Source organism: Chiloscyllium plagiosum, unplaced genomic scaffold (genome assembly GCF_037043375.1).
Source record: "Chiloscyllium plagiosum isolate Xiang-an unplaced genomic scaffold, Cpla_swu_hap1 HiC_scaffold_14, whole genome shotgun sequence".
Classification (NCBI taxonomy): Eukaryota; Metazoa; Chordata; class Chondrichthyes; order Orectolobiformes; family Hemiscylliidae; genus Chiloscyllium; species Chiloscyllium plagiosum.
In genome coordinates, this window is record NW_028270152.1 from 50,399,328 (window position 1) to 50,423,071 (window position 23,744).

The following is a 23,744-nucleotide window of genomic DNA, read 5'->3' on the forward strand; positions in this document are numbered from 1 at the left end:
TCTGCTCATCCAATACTGAATGTCAAAGAAGCAGATAATTTATGGATAGCTTCATCATGGTTTCATTGCCACATCCCTTTAGGAACAATGATCTGAGGAAATACAGGGTGTTTATAAAGCCTTAATCAAATTGAAAGAATTATCACCAGATATATCAACTCTGTTTGTCTCCAGAGAGGTTATCTAACCTATTGAGGGCTTCCAGAATTTTCTGTTCTTCTTCCTAATTGTTCTATTTGTAACAAAACACATATAAAATAGATAGGGTGCTATTATATTGTACACTTTGTATGGAAGCACTGTGCTTGAAGAAAGGGATGCAGATGGGTTACACCACTGAAAAAATAATGTTATAGTTGAACAGAAATAATGATGTCTTAAGGAGGGATGTTATGACAGGACTGTGGAGATCCCATAGGCAATTGAAAATCAGTTTGCATGAATCTTAATTCAACCAATCTCGTGTTGTGAAAAACTAAGGAAGACCATTTGATATAAACCCAGTCACTTTTAAAGCAATAAAAAATGTATTCCTAAAAGGGTATTTTACCCTCCAGTGAATGTATTTTTATCTTTATTGTTTTTGATATTGTACAAATAGGCACTTGCTGTGTCTAACCGTTCCTATGCACTTGAACGGGTCCTATCTGCCTGTGCAAATTTGTGTAAGAAATTTCACAGCACAATTCAAAGGAGAGCAGGAAGCAATCACACTGTCCTGATCAACATTCCTCCCTCAATCGATATGCTGAACATACACCAACCTCTTATTCATTTCAGACTATAAAATGGTGTAGTTGCAAGTTGGTTGTCAGGGGATGAATCTTATGCTTTTTTGACTGTCAGTTTTGTCAGGTTTTTTGGAGAATTCCTAGCAAGATCTCTCACCATATCTTATCAAACTCACTTCATTACCTACTATTCTGGTCCCATTGTACTCCTTTCACCCAATTCTAGCCCCATCTTATCATCCACCATTTCAGGAACAGATCCCAACTGCTGGGACATCTGGGAACTGACAGGCATCCTTGCGTCAATGCTACCTTCAAAAGCCTGTTGTCTGTTTCCAGAAATTTGCCTTGAAAATGGCACACATTTGGCACCCTGCTTTGTAGGTAGGGACGTGGATGTCCTGCTGGACAGGACATTGGAGGTCATGGCGCCAGCCAATGCCCGCCTCATAATATGTTTCCACCCAGGACAATGCAGTCTCAGCAGTATAGCCCAGCATTGCTGGAGGATGGTCAACAATCTTCTCCACTTTGCCAGCATATGTGCCACCATCCTCTCTCCGTTACCTCAAACCTTGCTCTCTCTCTGTTACTGTACCCACCTCCCACCAAAGCTCATGCTCTACCACTCTCCCTCTCCCTGTCACTCATCCCACCCCTGACTGCATGAACACTGCATGCCCTTTGTGCTGCCTACTCACTCATCCAGGGCACCTCCGACCTGCAGTGAAAATAACAGCTGTGCCAACCACTTTCATTTCCCTTAAGATGTGCAGGTCAGGTGAATTGGCCATTCCAAATTGCCCACAGTGTTAGGTGTATTAGTCAGAGGGAAATGGGTCTGGGTGGGTTACTCTTCGGAGGGTCAGTCTGGACTTGTTGGGCCGTAGGGCCTGTTTTCACACTATAGGAAATCTAATCTTAACATCTGCATGTCTCCCATTCCAGGAGGAAAAGATCATACAGTAGGGCAGAAAGAGTCAACACAAGTAGTGAGGTGTCCTAAATTTAACTCATCACAACTTTCTGTGCTGGGACTCCCTCACTGAAGGCTTGGCTTGATTGAGGACTGTTGACAACCATGACAAGCTTACTGGCTTTAAGCTTGCTACACTGTAAGGCAATACAGCAGAACTGTGAGCTTAGTATCTCTGGCAGAGAGGCAAAGGGCAGGAAACACAAGGAAGGAATGCTGTCAGCATCCAGGTATGCTCAGAGTGAGTGACCACTATGACAGAAAGAGAATAAGTTGGAGAGGCAGTCTGGTCCAATCCATGAGCTGGGTGTCTATCCCTGAACACAAAGTGTCTTTGCTGTAGCTTTACAAAAATTGCTGTTTCACCTGAGGTGCAGCAGCATTGAAGTATAGAAGCATACGTAAATGGTAAAATAAAACAAAGAATGTGGATGCTGGACACCTTTATCAGGACTGGCAGCATATGTGGAGCGGAAGGAGAGTTAACATTTCGAGTCTAGTGGCCCTTCTTCAGAATGGAGTTCGTCAGTCTTGAAAAAGGGTCACTGGACTTGAGATGCTAACTCTGCTTTCTGTCCACAGATGCTGCCAGTCCTGCTAAGTTTCTCCAGGAATTCTCATTTGTTTCATACTTTAAATGGATTGGAGATGTGTCTTAGTGGCTGGCACATGTCAGATAGCAAGTTGCTGTGTCCAGCGCCCATGGAACATGCCCCAGAAAGTTTGCTGCCCCGTGTCCAACATGGAGGTGACAAGCAGCCTTTGTAGCAAGCGGAAGTCACCAGGTCGTTTCCATTCTGACATCTAGTTTCCTCACAGTGAGGGGTAGGGTGGAAAGCTGCATGTTATTCAGGTGAATTACGCACTTTATAAGACTGTTAACAATTAATAATCCCCATTGATAGGCAACTCTCCATTCCTTCCCTTGATGCTCAATGCTTTAAAAATGCAGCGAGTTATTTCCATAGTCAAGCAAGGCGCTCGTGGGATGTTGCATGTAATTCTACCATAGCCCATTTTATACAGGTTCCTATAAAATCCTGCCCATTATCTCCCCACATAATAAAAGTAGCCATCATTGATAATTAACTCATTAGTCAGTGCTTAAAAATACCTTGAGGGCATAAACATTTGTCATGCTGATGCACAGTCGTTCCAGTTAATATTGGTATGTGAAAAAAATCCATTTGTTTTAACTTATATTCCTTGCATTGATCTTGCAAGGTTTCCCTTCTTTCAACAATACAATGAAAATGTAATGAGAATCCAATGTGGTCTCAATATTACAATAGAAATGTAATTGTTGACGTCTAAAACACAACATATATAAAATGCTGTAAAATGCAACTCATGAGAGACTTGGGCAAACATCGCATGATCCCCATTTTGGATAAGCAAACAAACACCACTGGCTTTGATACCAGAATATAAACTATATCATGAAAGCGATTAACATAGAAAGTAAATGCATCAGATAGTTCATGAAGGCAAACATAACATGCACACGGCACGTTCCACCTCAATTTTGGATTTAATTTTAAGGTAAACGGCAAACTCAACTTTTTTTTGCCTGGACTAAGAGGAGAATATGGCTATAAAAAGCAATTTCAAAGGCAGCAGTGGCATTTAAATCAGTTTAGTTAATTCTACTTCATCTTGAGTACATCAGCATTGCTCAACACCATTCGGTTAACACAGATTTGTTGATCGTTCTTATTTTAGCCATTCACAAGTTTTCCCAACCTGAACTGGATATATGTAATTGTTCCTTCGGTGTTGATCATTTCAAATCTTGGAATTCCCCCTTAATAGGGACTACAGCAGTTCAAGAAGGCAGTTCACTACCACCTTCTCCAGGGCAACCGGGGATGGACAATAAATACTGGCCTAGGCAGTGAATGAATTTTCAAAAAGTCAAGAGTATTGACCTATATCAGTCAAAGGGCCTGGACACAGTCAGTTGGCCACTTAGAGTGGTCATGATCAGGGGTTGCATATCATTAAAGTTCAAGGATTGGCCCACTGTCCATCTTAAAATTACTTCAGTTAAGTCAATCAGGGAGCTGCATAAAGATTGGACACATGTTCGGTCAATCCATCATGTTATATGGCACCATCACCATGAGAGATGGAATAGCCTATGAATAGATTTAGCAACTCAAGGCTGGATACCCATAAGATGCAGTGGCCATCAGCACAGCAGAATCATATTCCAACAAAATCTGCAACTTCACAATCCAGCATATTTCCCACCCTACTATTACCATCAAGACAGGGGATCAATGAACTGTGCAGGAGGGCATGCCAGGACCAGGACTTAAAAATGATGTATCAACCTGGCAAAGCTATGAAACAGGACTTCTTGTGTGCCAAACAGCAGAAGCAGCAAGAGATAGATGGAGCTAAGCGATCCCACAACAAGTGGATCAGATCTAAGCTCTACAGTCCTGCTGTGAAAGGTGGTGGACACCTTAAACAACTCACTGCAGGAGGAGGAAGCTCTAAAAATATTACCATCCTCAATGATGGGGAACCTAGCGCATCAGTGCAAAAGATAAGATTAAAGCATTTGCAACAATCATCAGTCAGAATATGCTGAGTAAATTATTCTTCTCATTCTCCTCCAGAAGTTTCCAGCATCACAGATACCAGACTTCTCCAGGACAGACCGTGGGCAGCACGGTGGCACAGTGGTTAGCACTGCTGCCTCACAGCGCTAAAGCCCTGGGTTCAATTCCCGCCTAAGGCTACTGTCTGTGTGGAGTTTGCACATTCTTCCTGTGTCTGCATGGGTTTCCTCCCACAGTCCAAAAATGTGCAGGTTAGGTGAATTGGCCATGCTAAATTGTCTGTAGTATTAGGTGTAGGGGAATGCGTATAGGTGGGTTGCTCTTCGGAGGGTCGCTGTGGACTTGTTGGGCCGAAGGGCCTGTTTTTGCACTTCAGTCAATCTAATTCACCTTACACAATATCAGGAAATAGCAGAAAGCATTGAATATTGCAAAGATAATGGGCCCTGACATCGTTCTGATAATAGTACTGAATAAACATTGCTTCACCTCTCGTCAAAATATTCCGATTCAACTACAACTCTGGCATCTTCCAACAATGTGGAAAATTGCACTGGCATGGCCTATACACAAAAAAGCAGGTCAAATCCAACCTAGCCATTTACTGTCCAATCTGCTCTCAACCATCAGTAAAGTGACAGAAGATTTATCGACAGTGTTATCAAGCTGTATGTGCTTAGAAATAAGCTGCTCACTGATGCACAGTTTGGATTCTGCTAAGATCACTCAGCTTCTGTCCTCATTACAGCCATGGTTCAAACATGGACAAAATACCTAGGTTCCAGAGGTGACGTGAGTTTGGCTGCCCTAGATATCAAGGCTACATTTGCTGAGAGTGGCATCAAGAGACTGTACTAAATCTAGAATCAATGGGAATTGGAGGGAATCTCTCTGCTGGTTGGAATCATACCTGACACATAGCTGTTTGTGGTCAGTCATCTCATCTCCAGTACATTACTGCAGGAGTTCCTCAGGGTAGTGCCCTCGGCCTAACCCATGTTCAGCTGCTTCATCAATGACCTTCCTTCCATCATAAGGTCAGAAATCAAGATGTTCGCTAACTATTGCAGAATGTCAGTATAATTTGCAACTTGTCACATACTCAAGCAGTCTATGTTCAAATGAAGGAAGACCAGGACAAGATCCATGCTTAGGCTGTAAAGTGACAAGTAACATTCATGCCACACAAATCTCTAATAAGAGATAATGTAACCCTCACCCATGACAATTAATGGTGTTACCTTCAGTAAATCTCAGAGTATCAACATACTGGGGTGACCATTGAACAGACATTGAACTGGACTCACCATATAAATACTGAGGCTATGACAGCAGACCAGAAGCTAGGAATCCTGCAGTGAGTAATTCACATCCTGACTTCAGGAGGATGATTAGGACATCATGTATGAGGAACATCACCTTTAGCAAGATTGTGGTGCAGTGCCAAATGCAACAAAGCCAGACGAGACTTAACTGACATCCAGTCCGACCCTAAGTCGCAAAATATGCCCCCTAGGTCTAGGGTCCTCATCCAGTGGAAATAGTTTATCTTTACCTACTCTCTCTTTTCCTATTAATACCTTGAAGACTTCAAATAAATTACCCCTTAAACATCTAAATTCTAGAGAAAACAGGCTGCTGGAGATAATCAACAGGTCTGACAGCATCTGTGGAGAAACAAGCACAGTTAAAATTTCAAGTCCATTGTGACTCTTTTTCAGAGTTATAGAGGAATGTTGAGTTCTTAAAGTATTGCAGCATGTATTGAGATCATGAAGAGATTTTAAATTTGAGGTTTTGGTAGACCAGGAGGCAACGTAGCCAGTAAGCACAGAGGTGATTGGTATAGAGGTTGGTGCACTTTAAAATAGAAGCAAGTAGAGTTTCAGATGAGATCACGTTTCCAGATAAATGTTGTCAATGAAAGATGTGTGCTATGCACACGACATTTCATTATACAGAAATGTTGTCAGTCAGTTCTTCCGCTTGCTTTGCTCTCTCTGGACCCAGCATATTGGTTTAAAAATAAATAAACCATAATTCACAACCACTTCAAATGTTTTGAGAAACCACAGTCAGGCAAGCTAAAAATATTATTCCTTTTGGTATTTATTTTCAATTTCTCTCTCCTTTTGAATTGGCGCTCTAATCATTTCACTACAAATGAGGAGGTGAACTCAGGGGCATTCACTTAAAACCCATTTATTGTCAGAGTGAAGTGAGTTAAGAATATTAATGCCTCAAATAGAAGCTGTATCAGTGACATGAAAATACCAGCTAAACATTAAATAATTTACTAAAGTACTAATATAATTTATATGTCCGTGTTCATAAAAGCAATCCTGTACTTTGTATTTCAGCAAAGGCAGTATAGGCTGGTTTGGAAGAGATATCCATTAGGTGGCTGCGCTTAGAGTAAAATGAACAGCAATTGCCAGTTTCTCTGCATTATGCAGGGCTCATATGGAGCTCTTGCAAAGGTCACATTGCTGATGTGGAAGAAAAAACAGAGAATTTCAACCATTTACTCTGGAGATTGATAATATGTGACTGGACCAACAAAGAAATGAAACTCAGCAATTCAGCACTAACGACATTCATACCAAAAACGTTATAGTGATATTCAGGATAGTGCTGTACTAGAAAGCAGTTCAACTAATTGTACATCCGATGTATGATACCAGATGTACAGATAGACATTTTAATATTGAAATAACCACACATGCATTTTCCTTGCTTATATTTATTTGCCTAGATAATTGGTTCAGGAATGAAATACAGTTTTAGGAAATATTCTTTACATCAGCTTCAAAAAACATGAGTAGCTAAAATCAGTTTATGATTGTAAATACATAGTTTGGGCTACTTGTTTCACATTCACTTTGTGCATGTCTGTTTACAGGTGAGATCTAAGTATCAAGAAGTCACAGCGCCGTAGAAAATTACAGGCCCCTTGACCTATCTCATCCAGGCTAGTCAAATACAACCACCTAACTATTCCAATCCCATTTTCCAGCACTTGGCTCATTGCCTTGGCATCGCAAGTGAGCATTTAAATACTTCTTAAATATTATGAGCATTAGGACCTAGCAGCTATGCATTCTATTTTTAGAAGGTCGTGCTACATCTATATAGGACGTTAGTTAGGCCACTATTGGAATACTGCATGCAATTTTTGTCTCCCTGCTATAGGAAGGATGTTCTGAAACTTGAAACAGTTCAAAAACGATTTACAACATGTTGCCAGGGTCAGAGAGTTTGAGCTGTAGGGAGAGGCTGAATAGTCTGGGCTATTTTCCCTGGAGTGTCAGAGGCTGAGGGGTGACCTAATAAGGGTATATAAAATCATGAGGGGCATGGATAGGTAAATAGACAAGGTCTTTTCACCAGATTAGGTGAGTCCAATACTAAAGGGCATAGGTTTAAAGTGAGAGGGGAATTTAAAAAGGACCTTAGGGACAACTTTTTCACACAGAGGGTGGTGCGTGCATGGAATGAGCTGCAAGAGGAAGTGGTGGAGGTATCTTGATGAGTATATGAATAGGAAGGGTTTAGAAGGATATGGGCCAAGTGCTGACAAATGGGATTAGATTTATTTGTTTCCATGCTATATATCTAAATGACTCTATGACTCTAAACTGAAGCTGTGCAGGTGATATTAATTTCAGATGCAAGCTCTGTTCACTTTACAACATTTCTGACCTATCCAGCATGACATAGTCAATGGCTGACTTGTGTGTAAAAGCCAGACTAAAAGTGCCAGGGAGTCAGAGTTTTTTCTGCCCAGGTCAATCTATAGAATTGCTGGACCCTTCAATTATATTGGTTAAAAAAAAATGTTCCAAAGAGTCAACATTAATACCAATTTATATACAGGAGGGTTTATGCTGGAAACTATCGGTGCGCAATTTAACTGCCCTGATTTGGACTGGTTTCACTCAAAGATTTCTACCTATTGAACAAACTAAGGTAGAAACAGTGAACCATACAGAGTTCATCTAATCCCAAACTGGCATAAACACTCATCTTGAAGACTACCTTTATTTTCATTGGACCACTTACACACTTTAATTGAAACCTTTGTTATATGAAGAGAAAATGACATGCTTCTGGCTTAGTTTTCCTATCACAACACCACTGGGTGCTGCAGGCAGGTTTGCGCATGTGATTTCCACATATGATGAATCTCCCTTCATGTTAAAGCCAGCAGGGGAACAGTGAATGAGGTTTGGCTATTATCCTCAAGTGAAGAAAATAAATTCATGACCAGTTCATACATTCCTGACAAGAGTTCCAGGGAATTCCACTCAGAGACTGTGAACAGACCACCTCACAGGCTTCTGACAGTACAAGACTTTAGAAAAGAAAAATAGGGAAGAAGAATACATAGAGAGTGAATAGACTCTGATATTGGACACACTCAAGCAAGCTTCTGTTGGTCTTTTCTGGGGTGCCATCAACAATGAATTGGCAGTGGTGCTGAGCATTTGTAATCTTATGGTGCCCTCTGCTGACTATTTTATTCATTACAAATTCTTTTCGTGTTACAGAGATACACAGCATGAAAACAGACCCTTCAGTCAACCTCATCCACACCGACCAGATATCCTAAATAAGTTGAGTTCCATTTGCCTGCATTTGGCCCATATTCCTCTAAACTCTTCTGATTCATGTACCCAGCCAGATGCCTTTTAAATGTTGTAATTGTATCAGTCTCCATCACTTCCTCTGGCAGCTTGTTCCATACACGCGCCACCCTCTGCATGAAAAAGTTGCCCCTCAGGTCCTTTTTAAATCTTTTGCCTCTCACCTTAAACATATGTCCTCTAATTTTGGACTCTCACATGTTGGGAAAAAGACTTTATCTATTTATCCTATCCATGCACTTCATGATTCTATAAGCTTCGATAAGGTCACCCCTCAGCCTCCAATGCTCCAGGGAAAATAGCCCCAGCCTATTCAGCCGTTCCCTACAGCTCAAACTCTCCAATGACTGATCTGGTGCCCTTTCCTGGTCGAGGATTGGTATATGGTTCAGGAGGGAGCTAATGAGAGGTTAACATGAGGAAGCTGAATTAGCATCAGCCAAGACACAGTCATAATTGCTGGCAACATCCTTATAAATCTTTTCTTAACCCTTTAAAGTTTGTTCTTATGAAAATAATGTTTGAATTAGTTTTGCATTTGGGACATACCTCTGTTGAACAAACATACAAATTAAAAGCAGGAGTAGGCCACTCAATGCTCAAGGTGAAGGGCTTATGCCCAAAACATTGACTCTCTAGTTCCTCAGATGTTGCCTGACCTGCTGTACTTTTCAAGCGCCACACTTTTCCATTCAGTGTTCAAGCCTGTTTCACCATTCAATACGATCAGGGATGATCTGATTACTTCCCACCTACCTCCGACAACCATTCACTCCCTTCCTGACAAAAATCTAGCTCCTTCTGCCTTAAATTGCAGAGATTTAAAAAGGGTGGTGGACAGCCCCACATTTGCTCCTCAGTTTATGGGGAGAGCATCTGGATTCTGACCACTTCAAACAACTGACAAACTGCGTTGAAACTGCTGGACCAGTATTGGAAGTTATCCTTGAGTTACTATGCAAGGACACCCTGAGTGAAGACCATCTCCCTTGGTCTGACTGAGGAATGCTGGCACCCATGACAATACTTGCTGGCTTTGAGTCTGTGTGAAACAGCATGGCAATGCAGCAGTCCTGGGAGCTTGGTGTTTCCAGCTGAGGAGTAAGGTGCAAAAAGGCAGCAGATGGCAAGGACACAGGGAGCATGCAGGTTGGGTCAGAGTAAGTGAGCACTATTACAAGAAGCATACAGCCCAGAGTTGAACCCCAGTCTAGTTGTGACCATCTCCCTGAGTGTGGAGTGTCCTAGTTGCGGCATTACAATTACAACGCAGCATTGAATTCCAGAAGTAGATCGTAGATGGATTGAAGATGTGCCAAGAGGGTTGGATGCCAATATCCATAGACGTATATGGCTGGTGCCAACTGAGAATGCCCTGAGATGGTGATGTCTGGTGTCTGACATGAACATCCTTTGGAATGAGCAGTGAACTGAAGTTGACTTCAATGTCAGAAATGTTTACATCTAGTTTGCTTGAGACAGCTAGTATTATTGAATGCAGCTTATTAATGAGGTGAGATTTGCAATTAATAAGGTTATTAACAAGTAAAAATCCCCCCCACCAGAGGTAACTCACTGCTTCCTAGTGAGATTCCCAACCCGAAACCTTGGCATAGTTAAAAGATGCGGTTCCAATGTTAAGATAAGGCTTGCTAAACCTCTTGTGCAATTCTGCCACATTTCCTGCTATAGCCCACATCATTCAGTCCCCTATAAATTCCGCAGCCCTCTCCTCAATGCTACCTTGAATAAGAAACACCTTATTTTTAAACAATAACCCCGAGTTCTGGATTCTCCCATAAGAGGAAACAACTTTTCCATTTCCATGTTTCAATAAGTCACCACTTATACTTCTAAACTCTGGCAGACACAACGCCAGCTTGTCTGAGCTGTACTCACAAGACAACTTGCCATTGCAGGTCTTAATCCAGTGAAAATTTAGCAATGATATCCAAAAGAATTTTCATACATATGTTTTTATTAAAGGATTAAACCTTTAGTCAAAATTGAACAGCTTCTTAAAGCCTCACAGAACATACTACTTGGCACAATGATAAGAATGGTATAGGGACTCTTAAATCAGAAATGATTAACTTCTTAACTGTTTAAATTTTGTTTATACACATCCAACAGCAAACTAATTAGATATTAGCATCAATTCACATAAATGCATTTGAGTGAACTATTTTCTCACAAATAAATAACTGATTTCAGGTTTATTTCCGCATCTTATTTCTGATTTAACTGCATGGTTCATTTACCATCAACCTTTCCAATTAGCAGAAGCAGAATGAACCATTTTAAAGAAAATCTTTCATAAAGGAAATATTGTGTAAAGATAAAAGGGCAGGTGATGTTTTGCAACTGGAAAATGTGGGACCAACAGTGTAATCCAAGACAACTGCATCTGCAGAGGCTTGAGGGAACCTTGACTTTGAGAAAATGAGGTGAAGGCCAAGCTACAAACCACCGCAATATTGTTGGATTTATTATTAAGGAAATTAAAAAACAGGATATTTGAAAATCCTAATGCAATCAGGCAGTCAACATGGTTTTGAGAAAGGAAAATCATGTTCAACCAATTTACTGAAGTTCCTTGAAGAAGTACATGAATTGCCAAAAGTTGATTTGCAGGTGCACCAGGTAATCAAGAGGGCAAATGGAATATTGCCTCTCATTGCTAGAGGGATTGAATGTAAGAGCAGGGAGGTTCTGCTGCAATTGTATAAGGTGTTGGTGAGGCCGCACCTGAAGTATTGTGCACAGTTCTGGTCTCCTTACTTGCGGAAGGATATACTGGTTTTGAAGGTGGTGCAGAGGAGGTTCACTAGGTTGACTCCGGAGATGAGCGGTTATCCAATGAGGAGAGGTTGAACTGCCTGGGACTGTACTCACTTAGAAAAATGAGAGGAGATCTTATAGAAACATATAAAATGATGAAATGGGATAGATAAGATAGAGGCAGGCAAGTGAGACTAGAACCAGGGGACATGGCCTCAAGATTAGAGGGAGTAGATTTAGGACAGAGATGAGGAGGAACTGCTTTTCCTAGAGAGTAGTGACTCTATGGAATTCTCTGCCCATGGAAGCAGTAGCAGCAGCTTTATTAAATATATTCAAGACATGCTTGGATGGGTATTTGCATGGTAAGGGAATTAAGGGTTATGGAGATAATGCAGGTAAGAGGAGCAGAGATGATGGATAGATCAGCCATAATCTTAATGAATGATGGAGCAGGCTCGATGGGCCATATGGCCTACTCCTGCTTCTATTACAATGAAACTATGCAGTAACAAGCATCCGTTGGACATGGATGTGGTGTACTTAAAAGTAGTTCATAGAAGATTCACTCAACTGGTTGGAATAACATTGGTGTTTTACATGGAAAGGTTGGGCCTGTATCTATTGGAGTTTAGAAAAATGAGAAGTGATTTTATTGAGGTACATAATATCTTGAGATTACTTGAAAGGATAATTCTCCTTCTGAGAGAACTTTGGATCTTAGTTCATAAGTAAGATCTCCTGTTTGAGACAGATGAGGTGAAGATTTTCCTGCAACTAATTTGTATGTGCTTTTAGATACAAGTAGTTTTGCATTTACGCAGTACCAATCCTCAGACCCAAGAATGGATATGGAAAAATTCAAAATCCCAGTTAATGGGTCAACTTGAGCTCCGGAATTGGCACAGCCCTGCTCCAGATAACCTCCACTCCAGGTACCCCTGAGGTCTGCACAATCAGCTAGTTAAGACACCACATTTCTTATGAAGGGCTTATGCCCACTCCTTGGATACTGCCTGACCTGCTGTGTTTTTCCAGCACCACACTTTTTGACACTGAACTCCAACATCTGCAGTCCTCACTTTCTCCCAGTTCAGATACCTCCACCAACACGCCCACCTTCCCCAGTCAGCATAAATATAACTATTTTTCAACTGCACTCGAAAAGTGAGCTCTGTTTTTCTCTTCATGAATGCTCCCAGACTTGCTGAGTTCCTTCAGCACTTTTTGTTTGTGTTCCAGCATTTCAAATCTATCCTGGTCTAGAGTCGCTGAAGTTAAAAAGTCCTTTTGATGATGGCTGCAAAAATACACACACGCGCGCGAACAATACAACTCTAAAATGGTGACCAAACCAATTTCTCACCAGAACTCAGTACATGGGCTAATGTTATCTGTTCTCTCCTTACAAATCAGCAGTTTCAAAATGAATGAGCTGAAAATGGAGATTCCAGGAAAATTTCCTTTTCCCAATTCTTTCATCCCAGGATTCTGCACTATTAAGATTCCATACTTCATTTCCCTATAGTATCTGCAAAATTCTTAACCCTGAGCTCTATGTCATCTAACTACCACATGAATAATCCCTTCTTTTCAACTGCTTTCAGGTTTGGCATTCCCATCTCTACAAGCCTTGGTATTTCATCTCGGTTTCTCAATCAAAAAGCCATTTTGTTTTACACCACAGAGGCATCATGTTACAAGTATAGAAATTAAAAATCAATATAACCTGGAAAAATAGATTGATTGCTTTCATTCAGCAGATACAAACTGCAATACCATTGAGTACCATTGAGTACACATGACATTTAATGAAGAATAAAAGCATTCTCAAATGTCTGTTGGTTTATGATATGCAGTCACATGAAACTCAGCCTAAGTATCCAGTGAGAGTCGTTGCTTACCTGAGTGTCCCCTTGGGTGGTGGCTGGAGGCAGACAGCAATTTACAGCAAAGCATTAACACGGAGACGAGCAGCAGCCAGTGAGTGAGGAGCATCGATTTTGCACAGAACCTCATCCTTGCAGAGAGAATAAAAACACGAGTAGTGAAAAACAACTCGTGGTCATTTGGAAACTGATAAGCAGCATTTGAAATATTAACGGGGACATTGAGAAACCATTCAGATAATGCATAGTATATATGATACCTTTTCGCCCACTAATATACCTCTCTGATGGCGCAGAAAAGGCTAGGCAGTTATCTGTGACTTGCACTAGCCCAGCATGTGTTGGGCTCACACCCATTATTCTTCACAGGGCAAGTCAGCACAGTGGCTCAGTGGTTAGCACAACTACCTCACAGTGTCAAGGACCTGGGTTCAATTCCACCCTCAGGCAACTGTCCGTTTGGAGTTTGCACATTCTCCCCGCGTGGGTTTCTTCCCACAGTCCAAAGATGTGCAGATTAGGTGGATTAGCCATGCTAAAGTGCCTGTGGTGTCCAGGAATGTGCAGGCTAGATGGATTAGCTGTGGGAATTCCAGGGATAGGGTAGGCCATGGGTCTGGGTGGAATGCTCCTCAGAGGGTCATTGTGAACTCAGTGGGTTGAATGGCCTGCTTCCATGCTGTAGGGTTCCTATGATTCTAAGTCCCTCCTCCTTTAGAATCATATCATCAGGAAAAACATCTTCCCTCTGCTCTCTAGTTTATCAACAGGAAGGGGGAAAGAAATCCATTCTGTGCTTTCTGGCACACTGGTTAAAGAAAGGCACCAGCCCGGCAGTTACTAGCCCTCCATTAATAGGCCTTCAGGAGGCTGAAGAACAGAGGAGAATGTGTGTTCTGTAGACCTTAAAAATGAAAGGGACTGTATAAATCAGCCAATGGAATGATGGCATTAAAGACTTTATTAACTTCCAATGAATTACAAAAGTTGGCATACTTATTGGTTGATGATGCATTAGCAATTACATGGTACTTATGAATGTATATGTGGACATTCTCTAACTACTATAACCATATACTTTATTGGCATCAGGTATGAAAAAATTGGAGGAGTATGATTATTTCTTGTTCAATTATTAGGATCATCTTATAATTAATCAGGGAGAATGTGTTAGAGCCTAGCTGGCTACTGAATGTGGGTGGTATTTAGATAACGGATAGTTTTAAGGTTGGCAGTGGGTAGCAATCAATTAATTATTATAAATACTATCATTTTCAACACAGCAATTTTTGATGAAAATCAGTAGCAACTAAATTCAAATGCATAGAACCTCTTTAGATGCTGACATATGTGGCTTACTGGTTTATGCGCACAGGATTGACTGTTGAACTTGTCAGTTGAAAGTGATATGATTCGACACATAAAATGTCATTGTTAGAGTCCTGATTTCAACAAATGGTTTGTAGGCATTGGCCACTTTTGTCAAAGGTTAAAAAATGGTCTGAGAATTATTTCTGGAATGGACCTAATTCAGTGCATGTCATAGAACAAGTGACCACAAAGCCCTGGGGTATTAATAGATTATTTATACTGCCGGGTTTAAGGTAGGGAGTGTAAACATTGAACACTTTTAGTTTGGTTTCGGTTTTAAATAATTAAGAGTTGGAATTTTAGCTTTGAAAACCCAGATAAATGGAAACTTATTTTAAATTATTTTCTTTTGCACAATAATCTTGTTTTATTGTTAAAGAAAATCCATGACCTAGTGTCTCAGTGAATGACCACCAAGTTAACTAAAACATCTATAATGATAGATTTCACTTTGGGATCTAATATGCCCAGTAGTAACATTAGATGGGATGGTTATGCTTGTTAGGTATTGTGACAGCTGAAAATGATAATACAACAGAGGAAATCCTGGATTTTAGCAGCAAATGTTTCAAATCAGCTGCATCTGCCAGCAACCAGTCAAAGAACACTTTCAACCCCACAAAGATAATTATAAAAAATATTTCTTCTTAAGCAGAGGTCCAACCTGTCCCAATCATTATTACTCTCCTCCACCTGACTGAATCTGTATTCACAGTGAACAACTTCAATGTCACTTTCTTCCTCAAAATATCAGCTGGTTCAGCTTTCATGCCTGCACAGTTGCCCTTATTACTGTTTAAAATACTAATCTTAACACCAATATTCTTCCTTTCAAACTAGATGCAAAATTCAATGATATTGTGATCACTGCTACCTTGGGGTGCCTTCACTCTGAGGTTATTAATTAATTCTATCACATTACACAGTAACAAGTCCAACAGAACCTGCTCTCAAGGTCAGTTCCAAAACATGCTATTCTAAGAAACTATCCTGGAAACATTCCTCATCCAGGCTCCTGCTTCCAATCTGATGTTTTCCTGTTTTCCAGTTTTAAAGTTACCCATAATTATCCCCATTCCTTTGTCACTTTTATATCACAAGCCTCAACCAGAAGCTCACTGATGATGTTGTCTAGTATGGAGATGAAATGTCTGAAAACAAACCTTCCAGCTCAATGAGCAAACCTACATCCAGCACTTTTATATTTTGTCCTACATTGTGGTTACTGTTAGAGAGTCTGCAGAGCAATCCCACTAGTGTCTTCTTCCCACCACATTTTGTCATCTCCATTCTGGTACATCCTGATTGCCTGAACCAAGGTCATCTCTAATTATCGCATGGATGCTACCACTGATTAACAGTGCTATCCCTGCACATTTATGTAGCTTCTATTTCTCCTTGAATGTCATTTATCTCTCAATATTCAGAATCCCGATCCTTGTCATCCTGAAGCCATGTCTCCGTAATGACTGTCAGATTATATTTAATGTTCCTTCAGTGTTGCTGGGTCAAAGTTCCTTGGCTGCCTTCCCTAACAGTACCACTCACAATAAACCGACTGCAACGATTCAAGAGGCCGCACACCATGCCTTTTCAGAGGCATCTAGGGAGGAGCAATAAATGCTGGCCCAGTCAGTGACACTGGCATCCTATGAACAACATTTTTATAAGGTGCATTATTAATTAATGTGCTGTGATAGACAGCCACACACATTCACAGACAGTGCTTTTCATTTGTCAATTTTTTTTATTTTTGCAACATCTTGCTCTCTGTTATATTCCTCGGTTTTCTCTCTTTCTGCCAATCTCTGACCCTCATTTCCTATATTACTATTCTCCTTTCTTATCTTGTCCCTATTCTTTAATATACTGCACCTTTTTATATGGAGAAGGTGAGGACTGCAGGTGCTGGAGATTAGAGTGAAGAGTACGGTGCTGGAAAAGCACAGCAGGTCAGGCAGCATCTGAGGAACAGGTGAGTCAACATTTCGGGCAAAAGCCCTTCATCTTAATGTCGACTCTCCTGCTCTTCGGATGCTGCCTGACCTGCTATGCTTTTCCAGCACCACATTCTTGACATCTTTTATATATTTTATTAACTTTATCACCAACGAGGATACTCAGTTAAGGATAGAAAAGACAGTAACTACTTCTTAGAGACACTGTAATGCAGCAAGAAAGAATTCCAAGCAGTTCCAATGAATCCAGTTTCTGACTGCCTGGCACAGAGTCCTATTGTCAGCTGGTTCTCTCAGCAATACTGAGTACCCCCTCAGCTAGTGGCTCTCAACTCTCCTGCTCCTCAGTAACTGCCCACTCAATTCTAGCCATCATTCTCTTATCACTCATTCATTCTGCCATTTGATTCATACCTTTATCAGTTCAACTTTACATTCGCCTCAACCCACCGTCCCTCCACGCAAGTCTACACAGGCATTATCCGGCCTCTCCTATCGTGTTCAGACAGCACACTGTGTGCCCTTTTCTCCCTCAAATTCAAAACTAATAACATTCCGATTCACCCCGATTCATATCAGCATTGTGCTCCCATTTCATTCAGTTTCCACAGGAATCTTCTCCATTCCCCTTCACCGCCTACAGTGGTTTTCTCATGCTGATACTGTTGCGGGCACAGGATTCTGCTTTATGCTGTATGTGGGATTCCTGAACTCTCAATCTGTCACAAGAATTTCTGTCCAGGAATGTGATAGAATTGCCTGAAGCAGCAACAGCATAAGGTATGAGTCAGAAATAGGCTGATAATCATCACAAACATAGTGTAGAAAATACTGACTCCAAATCGTTGTTTGATATGCACGTGGTTAGCACGTTTCTAATCCACAGCATAAGTGTAATGTAAAAATCGCTTCTACCCAAGCTGTCAAGTGGTTCAGTATAAAGTCAGACAGTTTAACAAGATTCTTGGCATGAAGCAGTGTAGACCCTGCAATGAAAGTAGCACAGCAGCAATGGCAGGAAAAGGCCAAGACAACCATTGCCAAAATGGCCAAACATGTTTGGCAGCTGAGTATCAAAGCAGAACAGTCAGAAGAGCATTCTTGTTGGATTCCAGAAAAGTAGTGGCAGTTACCTCACTAGTTAATGTACTTTCAATTGTTATCCAGGGGGGGCAACATAGTCTCAATTTTCAATGACTGGTTGTCCTTTCCTCATAGTGTTAAATGCAACAATCTCTCGAAAACCTCAGAACATAATTACTTGGTTTACATACCTGTTATCACATACATAAGGATCACATGCTTGTGCTGGGTTTTACTCTATTCCATAATAACCAAAGGTAATTTTCACTTTATGCATATGTTTTAAGACAACAAAGAACAATGACTGATAACGGGCTGGCAAACCAGTGCTATTTCAGAATCTACTGCCTTTGTTGTAAAAAGCCAACAGATTCCTTACTCCCCCTCAGAGCAAGATGACTGTTATCCTATCTTATCAAAGCATGGATGGCCTACTTTGCTGACAGCTTCAGACCCAGTTTTCCAAATGTCTTTCCCTGAACCCAGGAGCCATGAATTGAACTAAGATGGACTTTGTCTTAATTTATTCTTTCTTGGCCATGCCTTCTGTTATTGTATTAGGTGCTGTGGTATGGCAGCTTAAATACTTCTCACTTTTTTTTGTAAAATATACAAGTGACAATAAATGACTATTCTATTCTAGGACTACATTTGTCTGGAGTCCCAGTTTGCCAAGTTGTATATAACATTCTGACATCAACATAGGATGAGTAATAAACAATGCCATGCCAATATCACAAGAGCAAATAACAAAAACATATTCTGGTGAAGATGCCAAGAAGGGCAATAAGAAAGATTATCCCATGGCTGAGGGTAGGCTTGATGCCATAAGTTTGTATTCACTGGAGCAATGAGAATTTAGAGATGGCGTAATGCACTTATTTAAAGTTAAAAATCACACAACACCAGGTTATAGTCCAACAGGTTTATTTGGAAGTACAAGCTTTTGGAGCGCTGCTCCTTCATCAGGCAGCCAGTGGGGCAGGATCATAGGACACAGAATTTATCCTAAAATATCAAAGTATCATACACTGATGCGATGCATTGAATTTTTGTTTTTCAATACATTGCATTAGTTGTATTACACTATGATCTAGAAGCAGCATATGTAGCTGGGGAGACAATGGATGTGGCTGGCTATCTGGCAGTTTCATTTCTTCCAAAGGTGATCAAATTGTGGAAAAAGATTTCAGTTGAAGATATTGAAGACTAATGCTTTACGATCTTTCAAGAGGGGGATTATGTGGATAAAGTGCATTGGAGATGAGAGGAAATTATTCTGGGGGCTCCTGGGACTTCACTCCTCACTCAGGAAGTATTCATTTTTTAAGTAATTATCATTCTCTGAAGCAGCAACAGGTCGTTGGTTATTTGTCACTTGCAGGAGGTGGAGGCAAGACATAATTGTGTATGGAGATAAAATGGTTGAAGACATGTACTACATGGGCCTGGCAATTTTGTCCCTATCTGGACATGTCACATGAAAAGACAGAGGATTGTGTTATTCAAGCAGTTTCATGCGAGTTGTAACCTACAGTAGGTCCATCTCAGAACATAGCTACTGTGAATCAAGAGCCAGATCTGTACAAAATAGTCTGCTATCAATGCAAATATCACAATCAACTTATACACTATTCAGACAGATCCCCAGATAAACAGGAAGCCCCTGTGTTGAACAAAAGTAAAAAAGACATCATCACAACAGCTCCCGGGGTAGTGAGCATTCATTCGTATGATGATTTAGGACAAATGAGCTCAGGTTGAGAGCATAGTAATTCATCCTTTAAGACACATAAAGCTGTTGATGTTGAAGGTAGGCATGGCCTTACCGGTCCATTAATCTTTGCACCAATGGAGAATCCTGACACCCTGTCAAATTGAAGTGCCAGTTATTTGTACTCTGTGTAGACACTAGTAAGTTGGCAACTCTAGAGAAAGGTGCAAGTGTGATTTGCAACTTGATGCAGCCATTAACAGCTGTTTGGATTTTGTTTTGGATTTGCATGATATCAGTCTGCCATGAGCTCTGGGTGAAGAGATACTGACAGCACAACCTGAAGAGAGAGGAGAAGGTGAGGAAAATGTCAGCTTGATGACAAAGGACATATGTTGAAGATGAAAAACTTGAATACAGAGGACAGAAGACAAACACAGTATTCCTCCACACACACTGATGAAAAGGATTGAAACACACTAGTATGAACTGAGTAGGATGTGAACAATTTTAGCAGAGTTTGAGAGGGGACATGGAAAGAGTACAAATTGGGGTAGACTGTATGAATGGAGGAGCAAACTGAGAGGAGACTGGATGGAGAAGAAACACCATGAACTCAGATTGTAAATTCCTGTTGTGAACTAAGAGGACAGGAGGAAGACACAGAAAGAATAATGGAATAATTAACTGTCTGGGCATAAAGGGGAGAAGATTACAAACATGAAGTAGCAGAGTCACAGAGTCATAGAGATGTACAGCATGAAAAGTGCATTGGAGATGAGAGGAAATTATTCTGGGGGCTCCTGGGACTTCACTCCTCACTCAGGAAGTATTCATTTTTTAAGTAATTATCATTCTCTGAAGCAGCAACAGGTCGTTGGTTATTTGTCACTTGCAGGAGGTGGAGGCAAGACATAATTGTGTATGGAGATAAAATGGTTGAAGACACGTACTACATGGGCCTGGCAATTTTGTCCCTATCTGGACATGTCACATGAAAAGACAGAGGATTGTGTTATTCAAGCAGTTTCATGCGAGTTGTAACCTACAGTAGGTCCATCTCAGAACATAGCTACTGTGAATCAAGAGCCAGATCTGTAAAAATAGTCTGCTATCAATGCAAATATCACAATCAACTTATACACTATTCAGACAGATCCCCAGATAAACAGGAAGTTGAAACTTTATTGCTGGAACAGCACAGCAGGTCAGGCAGCATCCAGGGAACAGGAGATTCGACGTTTCGGGCACAGGCCCTTTCCTGAAGAAGGGCCTGTGCCCGAAACGTCGAATCTCCTGTTCCCTGGATGCTGCCTGACCTGCTGTGCTGTTCCAGCAATAAAGTTTCAACTTTGATCTCCAGCATCTGCAGACCTCACTTTCTCCTCGAAGATAAACAGGAAGCCCTTGTGTTGAACAAAAGTAAAAAAGACATCGGTCCAACTCGTCTATGCTGACCAGATATCCCAACCCAATCTAGTCCCACCTGCCAGCACCCGGCCCATATCCCTCCAAACCCTTCCTAGTTGTATACCCATCCAGATGCCTTTTAAATGATGCAATTGTACCAGCCTCCACCACTTCCTCTGGAAGCCCATTCCACACATGCACCACTCTCTGCATGAAAAAGTTGACTCTTAGGTCTCTTTTATATCTTTCCCCTCTCATCCTAAACCTATACCCTCTAGTTCTGTACTACCCCACCCCAGGGAAAAGACCCTGTCTATTTACTCTGTCCATGCCCCTCATGATTTTATAAACCTCAATAAGGTCACCCCTCAGCCTCCGACACTCCAAAGAAAACAGCCCTGGCCTATTCAAGCTTTCCTTATAGCTCAAATCCTCCAACCCTGGCAACATCCTTATAAATCTTTTCTGAACCCTCTCAAGTTTCGCAACATCCTTCCAATAGATGGTTGGAGAATGCGCAACTCTGGCAAGATATAAAAAATAAATTGGTAATCAATTTCAGCACCTGAGTTTTCTAATACATAACTACAACAGCCTCCATTTTCTCCAGAGAATAAAATAAAAATTCTGACATTTTGCCCCAAATTTTTCCACTATACAAATCATAGAATGTTAAGTGCACCTACAGCTTAAGTCACGACGAGTCAATATCCTACTGCACTTTCAATGTATTATTTATCATAGGTATATGGTTAGGTGTATTTTTCAGTTGGCTTTTTTTGAGGATTTATCAATTTTATTTAAAGTTGTTGATGAGCCTTTTTGTTTTGCTTTTCTAGGTTCGCGGGTGGTGTCCCTGATAATGTGTCATTGTAAAATATGCAGTTTGCTTGTCTGCGAACAGTTCTGGTATTCCACTATCTATCGACATTGGTAGAGTTTTTTTTTTAATTACAAGACTGCAATGCCTTTAAATGGCTGTTTAACATATTTTAAATAATATTTAAGAGCAAAATCATCACATGCCTTACCTTGCTGTTCAGATAAATATCTATTTCACCATATTCTTCATGGGTCCAGATTCCCAGCAGATATACACTAGAAGCATTCCTATATACCTCTGCTCAGCCTCTCTTCATTGGAAGCTGTCAAGAAAAAAAAACAAGTTCTAGACTTCTTTTTGACCACAAGGGCTGCTAAAATCATTGGAAAAAAGTCTGAAATTCACAATTTATGATTAAAACTTAAACTTAACAATATAGCAAAGTGCCACTAATTTCTGAAAACTAGCAGTCTGTTTTCAAAAGCCACTTGACTTAACCAATCTTGTTGATTTTGATTTTAACTCTTTATTGGACTAGATAATGCAGAAGTGGAAATAGTACATTCCAAATGAGAAATGGAGGAAATCATACATATTCCAGTTGAATGGCACCTCTGTCCAAACAATGATAAAATATCTTTAACTGTGGGTCTGTGGTATAACTGTAAGGACCTTTGATAAATTAGGACTCACTTTAACCTAGGACTAACTTATAGTCATAGTGTCATAGAGCTGTACAGCACAGAAACAGACCATTCAGTCCAACTCATCAATGCCGACCAGATATCCTAAATTAATGTAGTACCATTTGCCAGCATTTGGCCTGTATCTAACTACATCAGGCGCCTATTAAATTTTGTAATCGTACCAGCCACCACCACTTATGAATAGGAAGGGTTTGGAGGGATATGGGCCAGGTGCTGGCAGGTGGGACCAGATTGGGTTGGGATATCTGGTCGGCGTGGACGGGTTGGACCGAAGGGTCTGTTTCCATGCTGTACATCTCTATGACTTCCTCTGGCAGCTCAATCTATACAAGCACCACCCTCTGCATGAAAACAATGCCCCTTAGGCCCCTTTTATATCTTTTGCCTCTCATCCTAAACCTATGCCCTCTAGTTCTGGGCTCCCCCACCCCAGGGAAAAAACCTTGTCTACTTACCCTATCTATGCCACTCATGATTTTATAAACCTCTATAAATTCATCCCTCAGCCTCCGACACTTCGGGGAAAACAGCCCCAGCCTATTCAGCCTCTCCCTGTAGCTCAACCCTCCAAAACATGTGACAGCATATGAATTGGAAACTTCCTTTGTTTGCCATTTGAATATATATTCTTGTTTTTCTGTAAAATGAAAAAATTGCAGAATGAAAGACAGAATAAAAATTGTATAATTTATGTAATTTGTGTTCAATTATCCAATGAATGAATACGATTAAATAAAAAAATCAAGAAAACCTCCTGTTCAACCATAATTCCTTATGGCCTGCTAAATGCACTGATTTTCAATTCTCATTAAGGTTAGGGTCTACATTGTCCCAGTCTCTGTCTAAAATAACTGCAGACTCAGTCATTTGTTTTTCCCTCCGAACATGCTGAAGCCAACTTCCTTACATCGGAGTTCTCAGTTTCAGGTTGACTTCCAACTCTTTAATTTCCTTCAGTCAACATATTACTAAATATATTTCACAGCTGTTTATGCCCTCTAGCTAAGGAACTTTTATTATAAACGTATGATTTCACTAGTTCAACCATTTGTGAGTCAGTTTCAATGACGCTTGGAGTTCTGCCA

General features: G+C 40.7%; 1 protein-coding gene across 3 annotated transcripts in view; it reads right to left on the bottom strand.

Annotated features, from left to right (window-relative positions):
- tafa4b (TAFA chemokine like family member 4b) overlaps positions 1–23,744 on the bottom strand; it is a 337,496-nt gene that overhangs the window by 288,068 nt on the left and 25,684 nt on the right. For all 3 annotated transcript variants that reach the window (XM_087994427.1, XM_043708310.2, XM_043708311.2), the window contains exons 2-3: positions 22,161–22,274; positions 13,609–13,724 (exon numbers count right to left, since the gene is read on the bottom strand). In XM_087994427.1, coding sequence (XP_087850553.1) covers positions 13,609–13,723 — 115 coding nt within the window. In that variant the 5' untranslated portion in view covers position 13,724; positions 22,161–22,274. The remainder of the gene's footprint in view (positions 1–13,608; positions 13,725–22,160; positions 22,275–23,744) is intronic.